Below are 20,579 nucleotides of genomic sequence, written 5' to 3'. Positions count from 1 at the left end.
TACAGAACTTTTCAACAGATCTTATATACCAAAATCCTCAATTATTTGGTTAGCAAAAGAGCATCTTCATTAGTATCACAATACTTAAGTGACAACAAAAGCTGACAAGGTTTCAGACTAAGTTTTAGGTAACGATCACTCACATTTTAGAAGAAACATGAAAAATAACCAAGTCACGAAGAGTTTACAGTACTTTGACTCTGTCAGTTCAACTGCGAAAGAAAACTGAGAATGAAATAAAATAGGAACAGATGAAAAGAATCCCATTTAAAAAATCACTAAGAGTGAAATGGGCTTTTTAGCATTTTTAATCTTAGAACAAGACATTACAAAGTGTAACAGCTCAAAACCCCAACAAATTTAGATCAATCCTTCTGTGTCTCACGCCTCAAAGCATTATTCTTCCTTTAAACACAGAAAGAAAATTATTTTCTGAGTTATTTTGAAGGCTACATCTCGAAACAGCTTCCACACATGAAAATGAGGTTCTGTTAAAATTTGAACGTGTACACTACTTAGCAAAAATGCAAAGTACCACTCCCTGACAAAACACAAGTTTTTCCTAAACAGTTGTACAGGGATGAGTCACCTGTGGCTTTCAAGTTGAAGACAGCTCTCTTTTTCTCCAGGGTGGCATCCAAGTCATCCCCAAGGGTGACTGTTATGGCTCACCAGCGACTGCTGGCCTGGGACTTCCAGGCTCTGCCCATGACCTACAGCTCTCTGACCACGCAAAGACATTTCACTGGCCACTTCAGACTAAGTACATAACTTGATAAGAGGCTGTTAAGATTGGGAAGATCGGAGAAGACGCTGTAGCAAGGTGGGTGCTGGTTTCTTCTCCCAAGTTAACAAGTGATAGGACATGACCTCAAGTTGTGCTAGGGGAGGTTTAGAGTTGATATTATGAAAAATTTCTTTACTCAAAGAATGGTGAAGCACTGGAAGTGGCTGCCCAGGGTGGTGGTGGAGTCTCTATCCCTGGAGCTGTTCAAAAACTGTGCAGATGTGGCACTTCAGGACATGTTGTAGTAGGCACAGTGGTGTTGGGCTGACAGTCAGACTTGATGACCTTACAAGTCTTTTCCAACCTTTATGATTCTAGGAATGACCAGGTCTGTTGCAGTGCATGAGAAAGCCCATTTTCATCTTCCTGTTCTCCTTTTTCCTCTCTTACCTATACATGCGGTAACACCCACCCAAAGAAACAAGCACCAACCGAAAAACAACAACCTGGGCATTAGTTTTTACTAACCACAAGAAGAATTTCTGGAAAGAAAGTTTAACGTTCAAAATGAACTAGAGCGTTACTCTATTTCATCAGCTATGACAAAGGTCAATTCCTCAAACAAAACCAGAAATATTAAGAAGAGAGTATGCTTGCCAGAAGCCTCAATCTAGACTGTTATGCTTTAAAAAAAAAATAGGAAGAAAAATAAAACCTGTAAATGCAGTCGCTCATATGTTTTAACATCACAAAAAGCAAAGGAGAAAAACTCATTGACTGTGAGGAACAAAATGTCTTGAAGAAAAGAATTTGCTGAAACACAAAATTTCCCATGATTTGCTAATAGCCTGTACTATAATTTTAATAGCAACAAGTAAAAATTGCTGAGTAGAGGGCTAAATAATTTAACTATAATTTGTAGGCAGGTTTTGTATATAAGCAGTTAAAATTGCTATTAAAATTTTTAAACTCCAGTATTCTCCCCATCTTAGAGCAATATATGCCTTGCTCATTCAACTTCGGCATACTGGAGCTTACTAAGCTAAATTTAGAGCTTTAAATTTGCAACTTTGACTTAATTTCTTAGAGAGATTTTTTTAATTTAATCTAACCATTGTGAAAATACTGTACCTGCCAGATTTGGGAGTCAGAGGAATACAGGGTTTTTTCAATACCCATTTTAGACTTTTAAATGCATTCCCTCTCCCCCCCAAAAGAAACACATGAATTTTATACGTGTCTATGTATACATGCTAATGTCAAAAGTGATTCAAGATACAGGTTGAAATATTACCTTAGGGCATTTCACAGCCATAGGGAGAAAAAATACCTAAAAAAACTTATGCCATAAGTTTCATTCAAAAACACCAACAACACAAAAATCTATTTTAGCTCTCTTTTTATAGCAGAAGGTGTTTGGATAATAAGCAATAGCATTTCCTTAGCGTACTCCCTCAAGAAAGAATGCACTATGATTCACAACTGGAAAACTGTCTCAGAAAATACTCGCTACAATTTTCAGCTCCACAGCAAAACCTGATGTTTGGGTATTATGTATTACAGCCAATGTTTAAGTTTGCTTGCAGAAATCACCTGGTTTTGCTACAAATAAAACTAAGGTTTCAGAACCCTCCCCACCTAAATAAAATTCAAATGCAGCACAATCCAGTCTTACAACTTCATGTAGAAAACAGATCCACGTATGGACTCACATTAAAAATGTCTTTGCAAGCAGTATTGGAGCTGCTACAAACCCTTTATCCATACACTTTCTGTATCACTGAATTACTATAGTGATACATTTTGGTTTGGTTTCAAACTTCAAGAAAAAGAACAGCAGGAAAAAATCTTCCTCACTTTATGGGAGAGACAGAATTTACAAGTCACTTCTAGAAAACCTGCTATTTTAATTGGGTTTTGGTTGTTGTTAGTTGATTTTTTTCCGCACAGTTAGCTAAGCTATGTAATCGTGGCTCCTTTTCCAAAGCAGATCAATGTTTCATTATATTATGCAGGTTACTGTTTCAATTACTGAAAAACAAGTCTGTAACTAAGAGCAGATATGAAGCATTAAGGGTGTCAGAACAAATGTGATTAAAACCTGTGGGGATTACAGCATTTTATTCCACACCAAGATCACTGGTCAGTACTTGTGCTTAGAAGTTAACAGAATAAAGATGCTAAAGGGTACTGCACAGAAATTATTCTCATCGTTGAATAACAAATAAGTCTCCAGATACAGTTCCAAAATTTTGCTACTGCTGGAAACACTCCACCAAAACCACCAAAAAAACCCTCATACAAAGCAAAGAGTAGGTGGATTCTTGGTTTTACAGTGTCACTACAAAGAGGTCTAACGCCTCTCGACATGAAATGCGTCTCATGCTCAGACTCACTCCATTTGCCTTCAAAAAGGCAAAACCTAACCCGTAGCTGGAACTGAGAATCCACAAAAATGCAGTGACGATAATACAAGGATAATCTGAAAGGCAAATATATGCTGGGGTTTTCCCCCGTAGAACTTTACAGGGTCTCTTATCAGCATATCTTTACCACTAGATTCTACACAAGAAAGATGGTTGGATTTTAAATTCACAGCATGCATTAAAAGAGATCCAATTTTTCTTGTAACATTGGAAAAGAATAATGTTTTGGCAGCAAAATATTGCTAGGAAACTACTGCTGTTCTGCTGCTGTAAGCATGCATGCATCTCACTGACAAATGCTTCTGCTCACAAACCCAGTTAACTAACAGGGACACACAACGCTGTCCTCTGCCACGTTGACAGAACAGATTTTCCAGACGGAAATTTCAAAATTACTTGGGAAATCAGTTCTTTTCAAGCTTTCCCAAAATACCATAGCAAAAAGCAGTTATAACTACAAGCTGCAACAGGGGGTCAGGAAGAAGAGTTTCTCTACAATACATCATTTACACACCTTGCTACCTGGGTGTAAATAAATACTCTTAAAATCGTATTTTTTAACTGCAAATTTGAAACATTTAATGTAAACATACTTAACTAGAAGGTACCTGATTTTGAGAACATGAGCAAGAAACTAATAAAAACCATTCGGGAGCTAACCTGAGCAAAAGAGGGGCAAGTAAAGTTGCCTCTTCTCCCCTTTGGTTTTCATTACATCCTTTCCCCTTAAGCAGGATTAAAGCCTGGAAAGACTGGATGAACATTTATTCAGCAAGAAGTACCAAGCCTTAAAATAATGCAAGTTAGGAATTTTGTCTTTTATACACCATAACAACCACTTAGCTTTCATCACCCAATAAAATTTCACAGTGTCATAATTGTTCTGTAGAAAACTATCGACGTCTGCAGAGAAACCTCATTAGCAATGACTGTGAAGTTTCTTTAACAGAGTAATTAGCACTTGCAGATATGTTTAATAGCAAGTTCTTCAAATAACAAAATCCTAAAGAAAAAAAAAAAATCTATGTAATTATAAAGACAGTGAAAAATATAAATATATCCTTGTTTGTCCAAAATGCAACAAGAATTCTCCTTGCATAAGACCAGTAAAGGAGAGAACCAACACTATGATCTGCAAGAGAGGAACATATTTAAATTCTTATGCACTATTTATTTTTATTCCCTATAAACCACCTACTAATTCATTTTCTTGAAGTACAAAAAACACATAGCTGACAAGAACTGGACTTCTTCTCAAGTCTGATTCTCAAGTTCCAGGTATGATAACACAGCTGAAAAAAATTTCATCCTACTTTTCCAAACACCATCCTGTATGTTTCATGAACACTCTGTTTTAAGACCTTTTGAAGTCATCAGGAACAACATCTTTCTTGGGTTTGCTGTAACTAAATTCCTGATAGCTTTCTGCTACAAAAACCCACCCGGCTGCCAGGTTGCATAATCACATTGCAGGGTACGTTCGATTCCCCTCGCTGGAGGCATCTGGACACTGGATGACTGATTGGCCACACTGTCTCCCCCAAGTGAAAAGGCTCACTCTGAATACACTAATAAATAAATAAGCAAAGCAGAAACACATGCAATCTTTATAATGAAATCCCAAAAAAATCTCTTAACTAGCATGGTAAAAATACACTACTACAGTTGTTTTACTTCATCCAGATGCCTTCCCATCTTAGCTATTTTTTAGCACTCTTTAGGCTTGTATTAGTTTTCCAAAAGAAGCCAAAACCAACTTCTTGTCACCTCAGATCTGTTTCGTAAAACAATGCTGGCTACTCCTCAACTGCCACCAAAAGATATTTCATCAGGACATAAAAGCCTCTGTCAAGCTGGTTTCTTCCCTAGATTCCAGTGTTTGAAGTATCTGACAGACAAAACTCCGTCCTTGGTCACTGTATTTCGATGTAAAACTAAAGTTTAATAACCATTACATTAAAAATTATGCCAGGTATAAGACCTCTCTGTCACCTTCCAGAGATTTTGTCTTCTACATTTATACTGAAATGAACATATAAAACAGGTTGCATACCCCTAAGTCCCACAACATAAAGCTGCTGCCTGCAACTGTTGAAGCGAAGTATCTTAAACAGCAAAAGAAGGCAGAAGTTCTGCACAGAATCCTCAGGAAGCTACCATTAGGATCTCATATGCAAGTCTAGATAACACTGTTACAGAAAATGCAAAGACTTTCTGCTTAAACAAAACATCTGCAGTATCAACTATCCCCCCCCAGAAATGATCCTTTCATTAGCACTCATGTTCTTGGAATAGCAGTCTTATGCAAGAGCCCTCATTTTTCCCATGTTATTGTCACAGTACATATTTCACCAAGCCAACTTGTCAAGTATCAAATATGCAATTATGCAAGCTAATTAGCTTATTTCGTTACTTGTGCTTTGGACAATAAAGCTTGAAGAAACATTACAGTAACTCCCAGAAAAATTACAGTTCCTTGTAGCAAATGTTTCATCATCTTATTGATTTCTTCTTTTTTAAGTATGAAGCATTAAGTGATTTTTCACAACGAAACAGACATCCTCCAACGGCAATGTTCTTACTTCCCTCATTCATAACAGAAGAGAAGCATAATGTTAACAATTTTGCTTAAGAAGTGGAGACTGATATGCAAACAAGAGGATTCAACAATCCAAGTGTCTGGATTTCTTCCAGATTCTCTGCTGCAGAGATCTCAAGTACTGCTTTCATCCACCTAGCACTCATCTGTCCTTATAGATAGCTGGTTCCCAAAAGTAAAATTTAGCTTACTAATGCTGGTTTTGTTCCTCTTCTGGGAAACTTTAGGATGATGGTATGAGTAAATCTTTTAAAGTCTTGTCTACACAAATCTAATGGGTGTATTTAGACCACTGGAAAAAGTTCAAGGTATGAATAAAGCTCAAGACTGAATAACTGCTGCTGCAACATGTAATAAAAGCTAATCAAAAGCAGGTTTACTGACAGCAGACTTGAAGTAATTGGGACCTACAGAAAAGGTTGACAGGCAGGCATCACACACAGCACAACCGTGCCGGCAGTACTGCTTGTAAGCACTGTTTCAAAACTGCATCATCACTGCAGGGACTGTAATGCACCGACAAGGCTGCACACAGTAGCAGAAGTATCTAGAGGACAAGGGGAGTGAAAGGATCCCTGGGAAAAGGCTGTGGATACTCGTCACATGAGAGATGCCTGGTGTGACTCATGCTCGAGTGGCAGAGGGCACCCTATGCTAAATCACTCCTCAGGAACAACTGTCCAAATCTCAGCCAGCGGCTGCTTGCCAGCACAGGACAACATGTACCTAACAAGCTGTGAGCTCGCTCTTCCCAAACCCCAAGCACCTCGTTGTTAACAGTGCATAAACTGGACACAGATAGATACACCTCCCAGTTTTGAGGAAAAGTGAATAAGCAAAGATATACCATGACTGCTTGTCTTCAAATGGAGTTTCAATTAAAGAGCAGTAACAGGTCATAATAAATAATACCCCAAAGTAACCAGGCAAAACAAGGAAAAGTTTCACTCTTCTCTGAAGCAAAAATGGTATAGGACCATAAACAAAGAAATGATGTATTTGGAAAAAAACGAAAAGAAACTGAGAAGTCTCTGCTAAATGAAAGACTCTTAAGGACAAACACAATAACAAAACCTATAATCACATGCACCCATAGAAAACTAATATTTTACACAAGCCACATAGATGATCCTGGATGAAAACTGATCAAGCGACCATCCAGAAAAGTGGATTCTCCTCAGGCACTGAGCCTTTGCAGAACTCCCAACATGCAACTCCAAGAAGAAATTAAGCTGTTTAGCCAGGCTGGGTACAAACTGCATACACCATCAAACACATTTATCTGCTGTCAGAATAACTACACACTGAATTTCTTGTTTAAAGCTTACAGAAAAAGCCCGAGAAAGGTAAAAAGGAATGTCAGCAATGTGGGCTTCATCACGGCAACATCACCTCCCTTGGCTGAAGAAGGGCCTCAAAGGGCCAGAGCATACAGTTCAGCAGCTGATGCCCAGAGAAACCGTGGCTGCCCTATCCCTGGAGGTGTTCAAGGCCAGGTCGGATGAAGCTTTGAGCAACCTGATCTGGTGGGAGGTGTCCCTGCTCATGGCAGGGTGGTTGGAACTGGATCATCTTTAAGGTCCCTTCCAACACAAACCATTCTGTGATTCTATGTGCCTTCTTGCACCATCAGCTGCTCTTCCCAGAAGGTTCTCTCCCAGTTACCACGTTTTGGGGTGGTGAGGCCATCAGACTTCAGTAGGAAGATAAATAGCTTAAGGGTGCTCAGGGAAAGCATCAGCTTGGAGGACAAGCACTAGTCAAGTATTCCAGGCTCCACATTCCAGAATTAAGCGAAAACTGAGCTGGAAGAAGAATTCCATATCATTCTTTGAGCACATAGCAAGAGAACAGCAGATGAACCTAGTAAGAATCTGACTTCAAAATATCACTATCCTAACCCGCCAGTGCCCTAAGGGACTAGGCTAGAAATCAGACAACGACTGTGCAGAGCTACACAACCAACCTCAGCTCGAGTCCAGATCTGGAAGCAACACGACTGCTCTGCAAGAGAAAGTGTTTGAGCAGGACGGCTCCTGGGAAACCAAATGCCCTCAAATGTTAAGAGCTAGTCCACAAAGAATGCACCTGGTGCCACTTAAAGGTTCACGTTTGCTAGTTTACTAACCAAGTTAACATCCTACAAGCCCATACACGTCCACCACGTACAAAGAGCTCTGGGAACCTTTGTCAAGCAGCTCCCAACTGTTTGGGAAGCGCTCTCTCCTGAAGTGCTTTAAGCAGAGACCTTCACAATGATTTGAAGGAGCATTGAATTACTGCAGACAAATAAAAGAATTAAGTCTTGATAACTGTTAAGACCACATACATCTTATGGCTGAGATGGTTTGCCCTATGTGGTAGCATATCACAGTATGATCTTCAAAACCCTAGTATCGGACATTCTTTCCCATTGGCCTGCAAAAAAAAATTAAACTCTAATTGCTTTTGTCCAGACACTCAGTGGCTTGCAGAGAACATATACAAGCAACTGCTGACTGTGAGAACACTGTAGATGGTGACAATGCAAAAAAATTCTCAGATACTGCTGGACTGAAAATAGAAGAACTGAAGGAATATGGCTCTTAAGTACTACAGCGGGGGTAAAATGAAAGCTGAAACTGTAAATGAGTTTCCCAGACACCCTCACCAATTTTGCAAAAGCAAGCATACCTAAAGAAAGAAAAAAGAAAGCTGCTACTCCAACTCCGTTTGAATGATTTAATGTTTCATAAATTCTGAAGAAAGCGGAGGAGACAAAAGAAAAAAAGAAAGTAAAACATTCAGTTCAATACAAGTTAGCACTGATCTTCAGATATATTTCTCATGAATTATGCCTTCACTTCTTCACTTTCCAAGCAAATTCCTCGGGGTACTCTATGTTGAATAGGAAACTGTGTTTGCTCAGAAGATGAAGCAGCCTACACCATCCCAATCATCCATGAAATTTTATTGCTAAAGTCAGAAAACAAGAAGTTGATTGGGGGACAAGTCCCACCTATCAAACCTGGAGTGAGAAAAGAGGACACAAGTGGAAAACTGGTGCTGTTGGCTGCCATTCAAATATATTTTTCGTATTCAAATACAGCACCTTTCTTTCTCATTACATTTCTGTAACTGCTGTAATGTCTACAGCACAACAGAGATTCCCAGGTTTTTCACATTCATCCAAGCACTTAACATCAACATACAGCCAAATAAAATTTCCTAGTAATAACAGGAAAAAAAACCTGCATGGGTAGAAACTCAGCATCTTCAGGAAGAAAACTGAAGCCTGGTAATCTTTATTTATGGCTAGAACAAAGTAAACACTCTAACATTAAAGTAGCAATCCCAGCTACATCACACATGCGGCACAGCAGGCACTCTGAATCCATTTAATCACATCTGAGGTGCTTTCCTCCAGAGCTGCAGAGTTCACAGCATATTACCCTGAAATGAGCCTGTGCTCAAGACTCTGGTTCGTGAGCAGCTGCCGAAAAACACCAGACAGGAAGTTAAGCCGCGCTAGAAATGAGATGGAGAACAGAATTATAAAGGGGTGGGGAAGTAAAAGAACTTCACACACTTCATCAGGGTAGTAACTGGTATCTAGACAATAAAAAAGAATACCTCGGAACTATTGTTCTTGAAGGTAAAGAGAGACCAGACCTACAGAAACATCTCAAATGAAAACTGGGGACATTTCATCTTACTGTAAAAGTGTACAAAATGAATCGTGAAAAGAAAGTTGATCACACAGTTCTTGACAAAACAAGGGGACTTGCAATAAAATTAGATTCTAAGAAGCCTGAAGTCCACACACACACACACACACACACTCCAGTGGTGGTTCACATGGTATTGGTATAAAACTGAAGTAAAAAAATAAAGAACTTCCTAAGGCACGAGAAAGCTAATTTAAGTAATTAATGGTAACAGCGAACAAAGGTAGAAACAGAGCTCTTCATTTCATTCCAGAGTTCAATTATGTGAGATTCAACGCAATACATTACACTACTACACTGGCTGGCTCTGGATTTCTTAACGAAGTCTATTAATTTATTCCTTAAAAAATCCAAACTGGACATTATCTGACAACACAAAGGATTGGGAAGCCTTGGTACAGTTTGGATAGCCAGAAATGGGACATATGCTTAATTTTACACACTCCATACACTCCCACAATCAAAATGAAATACAATGTTCTATGATTTCTGCAATCTAGGGACCTATTTTTAGTGCTACTTTTTCTCTTGCTATGACAAATTTGAAAAATTGCTCAAATACACAATTAAATTTGCTACAGGGTAAAGACAGAATGTTAAAATCATCTCCAAAAAAAATGTTAAGCTTGAGTTTAACGTGAGTAGAAACATTAAGTGAACACTCAGCTATCCAATTCTTGAATTAAAGAAGACAGGGCAACCACTAGAGACCCACCCACCCATAGTGAACATCAGATGCATCAAATTAAAAGACAAATTAGGCATGGGAAAACCCCTTCAGCTGAGAAATACTAGAATGAGAAACCTCCAGCCTATGAGGCAGATACTCACATAATTCCAACTGTCACATAGATTCACAAGGATGCTGCTCTTTCAAAAATGAAATCATTTAAGAAGCAATTCTATCAGACACTGCACTGGCAGCTTTTCCAGTCTGTGTACAACACTCCAAGGCACAATAGTGACATATTTCAACTGGATAAACTATTTTGGGCCATCATACGCTTAGCCAAACAGTGAAGCAGGATTCCAGAATAAAAATATTCTCGCATTGGTAAGTTTATCTACATTCTTAATCTCAAACTAATGCCTAAAATAATAATTAACTGACAGCTCCCCTCATAGCCTTTTTTTATTCATATAATTAAAAACATGCCTTGCTGGCTTAAGCCCAGTGATGAACAAACAGGCATTATGTGCCGCCTCAAGAATCAAAGCTCATTAAACAATGTGGCACAGAGCTACAAAATCACATGGCGTTAAGAGACTGTTGAAGCCTATGAAAGAAATTCTTGATAAGACCAAAGGGCAGAAACCTACAGAGGACAAAATCTCAGACAATTCACATGAAACATTTAACTGTTTCTGTTGATAACGCAAGAAACACTCCCATTCTGCTTGCTCCTCTTCTGAAGTTCTGGGAGTGGCTTACATTCAGACAAGTTTAATTCTGTGCAGAGCAAGCCTGCATTTGCATTGATTTACACTGCTAAAGTTTGATTATAACAGTGAATTTGTGATTTGTTTCGACCTACAGCACAGCATTACTCCCATTTATTAGTTTGTCCACCTCTAGCCTCATTCCGATTAATTCTTCTTAGCAAAGCACTCTAGAATTTACTGTAAACACACATAAAACAGGGAGTGGCATTCATTAATGAGGCTCATGCTCTACTTTAGCACACAGAATATCTACTACACTCTTACATGATTAAGGCAACACAAGAAAATGGATGTAGTTGTTCAGTACTTTAAGAACTCATTCAGAGAAAACAAAGTTAAAAAAATCATAGGACTAAATAAAATTAGTTTTGAACTGGCAAGAAGAGAGACTTCAGTAGCCTTACACATTACAAGAAAAATTCCTCATTCAATTGTGAGCCAGAATCAATATTTTTCAGCCAGATTCAATTCAGTTTCCTCAGCAAAGCAGCCAGTACCCAGCACAGCCAACTTCACTCCTTCTCCCCCAGTTTGTCAAACATTTGCAAGCCTCCCAGGACAAAATGGAAAACTTTTTTGTCAAAAAAAACTCATTAACTTTAATTCCAAATACTGTATCTGCCCTCAGGACTTCTTTTCCTTCCAATCAAGTTTTCCCACTACAGTAAACACTTATCTTCCACCTACCAGCATTATAAAGACCTAATATTTTGCTAAACCTGAATATGCTTCAGGTATTTCCTCCACTCTGCTAGGTTTGGTAGCATCAGCTGTAACAACCTACAACAGCAGGTAAAAAATATTAGGCAAAAATCAAGAATTTTGTAGTCTATTAAAAATCTTTAAAGTAAAAAAAAACTATATAGAAATTAGCCTGAAACAGAATGGCTATATGGACTTAAGCACTGGTCCAAACCTACTGAGGTTTGCAGAAAGTCCCCCATTGAATCATCTGATCTTTGAATCAGTCCCAAAGCATCTACAGTAGCACAGATAAGAGACAGCATCTACATTGTTAAAGGAATGGTTTTTCCTGTAAAACAAAACCAGCTGTAAGTGATTTCAGTAACTTTATTCTGATGAGACTAAGCAAAGTTTCTGACTTTAAACCTAATACAGCTTCACAGCAAGCATCACTGTCATGAGGGAATTCTGGCTTTTAATAATCAGTCTATGGGACAATCAGCTCAGAAGAAAAAAAAAACAACTCAGAAATGAATTCTGAAAGTGACACTTCTTCTGTATTACAGCTCACAGTAAAATAGAGGGAAAAAAAAGCTTCATTCCACTAAGCAGCACACTGAATACATGCTGTATCAACTTGCAACCTGAGACCAAAGGAAGCGACCTGTTTGGAGTGTGAATTTTCATTAGTCTACCACAATTCATTGGTCAAAGTCCAGTTTCTGAACCACTTTAGAAGCACCTACTCAACACCAGGTTTAAATTGTTCCTCCAAAATTTTATCGCAGCATGACAGTAGAAGTAAAAGTTCTGTTCCTCAACATAATAAAGCCACCAGTAGTGCCCACGTGCTTCCCTCCAGAAATATTAACACGCTTTAAAACAAAGTGATACCAGATTTTATCGTACCAGTTTTCAGTTGTACTCGTGTGACCACCTACAGGCACCAAGATGTGAAATATTAGTAATTCCACATCATACATGTGGTCCATACTAATAAGATCATAAGCACAACATAAGAATTTCTTTCAGTCTCAACAATTTCCTTCTTACCTTGCCTCCTTCTCTTTCAAAGTCAACATATTCCCGGGTCGGTGTCTGTCGCTGCTCCCCCTGCCAGCTGGCCGGAAAAAACTGGAGAGACAGATTGGTTCCTGTGGCCACAAAAGCCTTTTAGAAAAATCAATACAAACAGGATCAGGGAGCAAGACATTACATAAATTATGCAGGCAGTCATTTATTTTTACATCAGTTTATGTCTTAAGCCAGGCAGCATGGAGAATACTTAGAGTCAAAAACATGCACTCATCATTTTTCTTAAGTATTAAGTTACAAACATCTGATTCCATTTTGACAACATTTGCCATTGGCTGCTTTGGATATAAAATACAACATGGAATCAATACTTCTTTCAAATCAGTTTTGCTGACATTAGAATCTGTCCTTTCAGCTCTGTCTGCAGACCCTGCACCAACCTAGTACCTGCAAGATTAAAAATTGCCCATGCTTTTGAAAAAGCTTACATATCTCTAAAAGAAGTACTGCTGAAAGAATCTTAACTCCCAAGATAACTTTTTTCGAAGGAAAAGGACTCTTCTCTGTTCACAATCTAGTTCTAGCTAGATAAACACTTATCTGAACCGAACTGTAAATATTCTTATTTTATCATCTACAGGCAAGCAGCATCACTATACAGCTCAATTAAACCTCACAAGACAAAATCCTCTTGCCAAATGAAGACACCGGTGAAACCCAAATCAGCAGATGCTGTGTCAGTGAGAATTCTCGGGTGCAGCACTTTGTAAAATCATTAAAGAGACTGACTTAAACATGCTAGAAAAAGCATACACTACTTTCCAGTAAATAATTTTCTATGGTTTCAAATGAAAATCATAATCAGTTCTCTTTATAAACCCTCTCTATTTACTTGTATACCTTATCAACTCCAAGCCATGAAGACTATGGCAATTTCTAGACACAAAACAAAATTATTTTTGCAAGTAGAAGTCGAATTCACTGTATTTACACCCTTTTCTGGTACACGAGATTATGTCCTGTAAGCAAGCAAATGCTCAAAAATGCTCCCAGTATATGACTCCACTCCAAACCCCAGGATTAAACATAATTTGTTGCAACCAAATAAGTGCATCGATTACCATGATCACTTAGATTTCAATGGTCATTAATCCAGAATACAGTTTTTCTTAAAAGCTATACAAGTACTACTCTAACAGTTGGAATTTCCTGACAAGCTTGATTCCTTTTAAGCAATGCAGAATTCAGCAAGTTTATGGTATAACTGTGCTGCTGCCTCTGACACAATAGCTCTACACGTTATTTAAGATAGTTCCGGTCATGCACTGCAACGCTGTCTGTCACAGGATTAATACCTCCCATTTGGAAAGTAGAAGTGCTTTGTCTTGACTTTTTCCTCTCCACCAAGGGAGCCTGATATTCTGCAAGCAGGTTCCATTCCAGGCTGTGCTTAAAAGCAGACATTTGGTGTTTGTTTTTCCTTTTTAAACCTCCCGTTAAGCACATTCTCAATGACATTAAAATTGACGAATCGGTCCTACTAATCCTGGGAGGGGGTACATTATGTACTGGTACATTAATATTTGTTTGCCCTGCAATCCGCAAAGACAAACATTTCAATCCGTGTAATAGAAACTTCATTCAAGATACACTTGCACAAATAGGCAGTATCAAAACTGCGAGGGCTGCAGACCACCACTTCCAGGCTGACTAGTGTGTATTATCCCTTGCTTTTCTGAGTGATTTCATTTATGTATCAACAAAAAAAGGACACCCATCTCCAAATATTTTTGACTCTGAAATCATCACCACTTAGTCTGCTCAAGAACTGCCTTCCCACCTTGAGCATCTTTAGTAAATACATGTTTTATAGCCCTTAATTGATACACTTAAAACAAAATGCCAAGGAGCAGGACCTCTGAGCGCGAAGCAGACGACCACTGCAGCCCTCAGGACCACTCTGGTTTTTGCAGTCCCCAAGGATACCAGGTTGGAAGCACCATATCTGCCTTCTGAAACAGAGCGAGACACCAAAGTGCCCTTGCCTCCCTGCTTGCACCCCCCAACTTGTGCTAGAGGGCCACGAAAACCATGGGAAAAACAGCAAAGAAATGAAAGCACACAGATTCCAACATCCTTGTGGAGTCATGCAGGCACCATTTAAACCATAGGCTATTTAAAAAGCTATGCAGATATTTATTCTTCTGATTTTTGAAGCTGGTTCCCTCCCTTTGAACAGGTAAACCCATCCAATTAAAATACCCACGTGTCTCAAATCAAAATCATCCGTCAACACCGAAAAACTCGAGAACAGGCTCACTACTAACCACACAGGACAATGTCAAATCCAACAGCTTTCTTCTAGCAACAAGCAAACCTGAAAGTATTATAATTGTATAATTTATAATTTTCTATACAGTGTCTTTTAAAGCTCAGTCTGAAATGCATTAATACAGATAAGCTCAAATTTTGCAAAGAGCTTAAGAGGCTGCAGAAGGGTGATCTGAGGCACAAGTGGAGAATAAGCACAACTACCTTTCAAACAAACAGGTAGTTCGGAAGCCTCCCAAACCAAACTGGACACTTAAGAGTCATTTTCAAGTTATCAAAGCAAGATCAGTAAACCTGAAATCTTGTTTAGTATTTCACAGTTACTTTCTCAGTAATACTGGTAATGATTTTCTTTATTCAATCAAGAGTTATTTGACAGAGTAACCAACAACCTATTGCCACTTGTACATTAAATCTCCAGCTGTTCTCCCAGGTTTTTTTTTTCCCCCCGCTTAAAAATATGTAAGGTCATTTGCAAAGGCTCCCTTTGCAGATAAAGGAATAAATCCTTGATATCTGGAAAAACATTCAAGACAAGAAAAAAAAAAAGAGTAAAATTGCTAGCTCTTTTTAACATCAGTCTTTACACACACTACATTTCTAAATAAACCTGCCTACTTGTACCCTGTTCACAAAACAAAACCAGATGTTTCAGACCAAGGAATTTAGAGGCTGTTTTATAATTAAGTAGAAGTAACAATACGTAGAAGGAGCAACACCGCCTGCTTCCAAGGGATGAAGTTCTGGCAGAGAAAGACACCAGCAGGCTTGTAAGTACAAAGGGGAAACTAAAGTGATTTCCTATTTATATAAACAGCATAAGCTGCAATAGAAAGCTAGTTTATAAGCTACATGGCTTTCCCCTTTTTTTTTTTTTTTTTTAAGGGAAGGACTCAGGTATACTGTGTACTTTGACCTGTTCAGGAACTTCAAATGCTAGAAAACTATGTTTTCCTTACCTACCTATTGTTTCCCTGGTGACTTTTTAAAGGAAACAAACATGCACAATGAAAAATGAATGTAAAAAAAGAAAGTAAAATTCAGAGACTGACTACAGGGGAGCTCTCACAAAATAACACTACAGGTTCTACCGCCACTGATAACAAACTGGGATAAGATTGAGCTAAAATAAAGTTACTCAGTAAAAGATAATCAGGTATTTGAGCATATATCCTTTTGCCTATAAATAAACGAGCAAGAGGTGCTGAGGGGCATGGTTTAGTGTTCGATAGGAATGGCTGGACTTGATGATCTGGTGAGTCTCTTCCAACCTGGTTATTCTATGATTCTAAGATCAGTGGCAGTAACTGGCACTCAACTACATTCGTTTGGATGTGCAGAAGGAGAATTTCATCGTGAACTGACTAGCAGGATCTATACCACGTGAAATTAAAGAATCATCATAAACCCAGCAGGGGCTGTTTCCTATGGGAAGGGAATTTTCACCTCGTCTCTTATTACATCCTATAAATGTAAGAGAGGTTACTTCTGCATTTTAAGCACAACAAAGAGTTAAGAAGTTAACACCAGGAGATGCTGATCCCCTAGAAGGGTCACAGCACGAGTCACACCAGGAAATAACTCGGCTACTTCACATGAGAAGCCAGCAGTAAGTAACCTCGAATGAGAAAATGATGAATGAGAGAAGCGGGGACCAATCTGCAAGTTTCAAAGCCTAATCGTAAAAGCCTCCGATTTCATTTACAAACACGTCAAACAGCTCCTTCCAGCCAGCGTCTTCTGAAGGGTTTTGCTCATTTCTGAAAAACTACTGTTTCCGGGACAAAAGAAAAAAAAAAAAAGAAGAAAAAGGGGGTAAAATTAAAGCGGTGAGGAGGGAGCAGGAGGGGGACCTGGCGAGCAGAAGGCACCTCGCTCCCTCAAGACCATCTTCTTCCCCTCACAGCAAACTTTCCACCACGGAGCCCGTTCGGGGAGGGTTCCCGGCCCCCTCCAAGGCTCCCCGGGAGTTTTCCGTGACCGTAAGGCTGGGGAGAGGGGGACACCCCCGCCCCGGGTCCCCGGCGCCACTTACGATCTCGGAGCGGCCGTCGCGACAGGCGTTCTGGAAGCGGGCCTGCCTCTCCTCGTGCGGCCGGTCCCTGAAGCCCGTGTACTTGATCTGAGGGGACACGGCAGCGGCGTCACCCACCGCGGGGAGAGGAAAGGAGAGAGAAGAGAAAAAAGGATGAGAGAGAGGAAGGGAGAGGGACGGGGGAGAGGGGAGAGAGGAGGGAGAGGGATGGGGGAGAGGGGAGAGAGAAGGGAGAGGGATGGGGGAGAGGGGAGAGAGAAGGGAGAGGGATGGGGGAGAGGGGAGAGAGAAGGGAGAGGGACGGGGGAGAGGGGAGAAAGGGAGAGGGACGGGGGAGAGGGGAGAAAGGGGAGAGGGACGGGGGAGAGGGGAGAAAGGGGAGAGGGACGGGGGAGAGGGGAGAAAGGGGAGAGGGACGGGGGAGAGGGGAGAAAGGGGAGAGGGACGGGGGAGAGGGGAGAAAGGGGAGAGGGACGGGGGAGAGGGGAGAAAGGGGAGAGGGACGGGGGAGAGGGGAGAAAGGGGAGAGGGACGGGGGAGAGGGGAGAAAGGGGAGAGCGACGGGGAGAGGGGAGAAAGGGGAGAGCGACGGGGAGAGGGGAGAAAGGGGAGAGGGACGGGGGAGAGGGGAGAAAGGGGAGAGGGACGGGGGAGAGGGGAGAAAGGGGAGAGGGACGGGGAGAGGGGAGAAAGGGGAGAGGGACGGGGGAGGGGGAGAAGAAGAGGAAGGGATGGGAGAGAGAGGAGAAAGGGGAGAGGGATGGGGAGAGTGGAGAAAGGGGAGAGGGATGGGAGAGAGGGGAGAAAGGGGAGAGGGATGGGAGAGAGAGTGGCAAGAAGGGATGGGGCAGGAGGGAGAGGGGATGGGGCAGCAGAGAGAGGGGTGAGAAGGGATGGGGCAGGAGGAAGAAGGGCAAGAAGGGATGGGGCAGCAGGGAGGGAGGAAGGGAGCGAGCAGAGCAGGGACAGCGGGGAGGAAGGGAGAGGGTGGCAAGAAGAGGCAGGGAGGCAGGAAAGGAGAGGGGGAAGGGATACGGCAGGAAAGAGGGGCGAGGGCAGAGAGAGAGGGAGGAGGGGGGTAAGGAGGGAGGGCAGGGGAGCCCCGCAGCTCGCCGGGACGGTCGGCGCGGAGGCAGGAGGGAGGGCAGGAGCGGCGGCGCTGCCTCACCTCGCACTCGCGGCTGAGCTTCCTGAAGAACTCCTCGTTCTCGAACTTGCTGCGCTGGTCGGGGACAACCCGCGGCATGGTGGTGGGGCCGCCGGCTGCCCGCCCCGCGCTGTCCCGGCCCCAGCGCTCAGCCTCGCCCTTTGTTAGCCCCCGCCGGCGCCCTCCTCCCCTCGGCGCCCTCCTCCTCCTCCTCCTCCTCCTCCCGCTTCCCCCCTCCCCTCCGACTTCCTCCCCGCTCGTAAACTCGGCCGAACAGCCGCACCATTCACAACTCCGCCGCGCATGCGCCGCCCGCGCCGCGCCTCCCCCCGGCCGCGCCGGGATGGGGACCCCGGCACCAGGGGCACCCCCCGAGCCCCAAGGCACCCCCCCCCCCCCCATGAGCCCCGGGTCGGCCCCGAGCCCCCCCGCCCCGAGCCAGCCCCGAGCCCCCCCCCGAGCCCCCCGTGCTGAGTCACCCCGAGCCCCATTCAAACCAGGGGAGCATCAGCCCCTTTGCCTGGATCCCTCACCCCATCCAGACCAGGGGAGCATCAAACCCTTTGCCTGGATCCCCTCACCCCATCCAGACCAGGGGAGCATCAGCCCCTTTGCCTGGATCCTCTCACCCCATCCAGACCAGGGGAGCATCAGCCCCTTTGCCTGGATCCCTCACCCCATCCAGACCAGGGGAGCATCAGCCCCTTTGCCTGGATCCCTCATCCCATCCAGACCAGGGGAGCATCAGCCCCTTTGCCTGGATCCTCTCACCCCATCCAGACCAGGGGAGCATCAACCCCTTTGCCTGGATCCTCTCACCCCATCCAGACCTGGGGAGCATCAGCCCCTTTGCCTGGATCCCTCATCCCATCCAGACGAGGGGAGAATCAAACCCTTTGCCTGGATCCCCTCACCCCATCCAGACAAGGGGAGCATCAGCCCCTTTGCCTGGATCCCCTCACCACATCCAGACCAGGGGAGCATCATTCCCTTTGCCTCTTCAGTCTGGGAGCAACAGGAGCCAGCACAGACCGCAGCGTTCCCCGCCATGCCTTCCAAACTAGGAGTGCATCAGTCCCTATGCCTGTTCCAGTGCAAGAGCAGAAGATGTCACAGATCACAGGACCCCTCACCCCATTCAAACCAGGGGTGCATCAACCCCTTTGCCTGGACCCCACCACCCCATCCAGACCAGAGGGGCATCAGCCCCTTTCTCTGGATCCCCTCACCCCTTCCAGACCAGAGGGGCATCAGCCCCTTTCCCTGCTCAGTGCAAGAGCAGCCGGGACTGGCACGGACTATGGGCGAGGGGTCTGTTTCTGAGGGGAGCAGGAGCACCCACCACTCTGAAACCTGCAGCAGGGTTGCTCACTGTGGTGGTGTCAGTCTAGAGTAAAAAGCCAGGGCGCAGGTTCTCCAGCACTTAAAATGTTTGTGTACTCTCATGCTAAATACAGCCTGAGCTCTATTTTTCATCTTCGCAAACAGGCATTTTACAGGAGCCAATTCAATCAAGGAGCATGGCAGGACATAGAATCAGAATCATTTGGGTTGGAAAAGACCTTGTAGTCCATCCACTCCAACCCCCTTGCTACATGCAGGGACACCTTCCACTTGGTTCGTTGCTCAAAGCCTTGTCCAGCCTGGTCGTGGATATCACCTGACCCTAAATCCATATTTTCTTACATACCTAGATTATTATTTCCCTACAACCCCTCCTCCAGCTTTTTAGCAGCTCCGGAGCATCATAAGGATAGCTGCACATGCCAAAAAACCAGTTGGATATTATGATACTTACTGCCAAAGTAAAAATATTAGAGTGTATTAGATCTTTTGATAAAGAAGTGAGGTTTTCTAATCTCTTAGTATTTACTATCTTAACTTTACACATAGTGATGCAAATTGGAAGATGGCAATGCTAAGGTTAGCCAGAAGGCATGATTTGAATCAAGTACAAGCAAATTAATAAAAAGTGGAGTAAGTGTCTGTATCCCTTAACAAATTGTATACAGAATTCGTAAAAAAAAAAAAAACCAAAAAAAAAACCAAAACAGAAAAAAAACCCCAAACCAAACTGTAGAAGTTTTTTCTAGATGTAGAAAATATTGTAAGATAAGTTTAATACATTGGTGAACTGCAGATTTAGGCAGCAACTCCATATGTGTTTCAAATGTATCTTCCTACTTCTGGTATGTTGCTGTAATGCAGATAAATGTGTAAATTCAGAGTTTAAGAGCACTAGAAGAACTGTTTTAAAAGCTTTCTTCAATAATAACCAAATCTGAAAACAAAATACACTGAGATTGAAAACTTAACCATGTTATATGCTATCTTGATTCATTTAGATTAATACCAACCCTTAAGCGAAATCCTTGTGAATGTCAGGCACATTTAAAGGTCCCAAAATAAGACTTTTTTTAAAAAAAAATCCATATCACTATTCAT

The 20,579-nt window shown here is 42.1% G+C and overlaps 1 protein-coding gene across 4 annotated transcripts in view; it reads right to left on the bottom strand.

Annotated features, from left to right (window-relative positions):
• The window catches only part of CBFB (core-binding factor subunit beta), a 43,101-nt gene extending 24,752 nt beyond the window's left edge, over positions 1-18,349 (bottom strand). The window contains exons 1-3 of one of the 4 annotated variants that reach the window (XM_069868161.1): positions 18,156-18,348; positions 16,988-17,074; positions 12,640-12,756 (exon numbers count right to left, since the gene is read on the bottom strand). In XM_069868161.1, coding sequence (XP_069724262.1) covers positions 12,640-12,756; positions 16,988-17,074; positions 18,156-18,233 — 282 coding nt within the window. In that variant the 5' untranslated portion in view covers positions 18,234-18,348. Of the gene's footprint in view, positions 1-12,639; positions 12,757-16,987; positions 17,075-18,155 lie in introns of all 4 variants that reach the window. The other 3 variants (XM_069868159.1, XM_069868160.1, XM_069868163.1) reach the window with 3 other exon arrangements.
• Positions 18,350-20,579: the final 2,230 nt, after the last annotated feature.

Source organism: Phaenicophaeus curvirostris, chromosome 14 (genome assembly GCF_032191515.1).
Source record: "Phaenicophaeus curvirostris isolate KB17595 chromosome 14, BPBGC_Pcur_1.0, whole genome shotgun sequence".
NCBI classification, from domain to species: domain Eukaryota; kingdom Metazoa; phylum Chordata; class Aves; order Cuculiformes; family Cuculidae; genus Phaenicophaeus; species Phaenicophaeus curvirostris.
The sequence above is the reverse complement of the archived record's forward strand: the minus strand, read 5'-3'. Positions and strand labels throughout refer to the sequence as shown.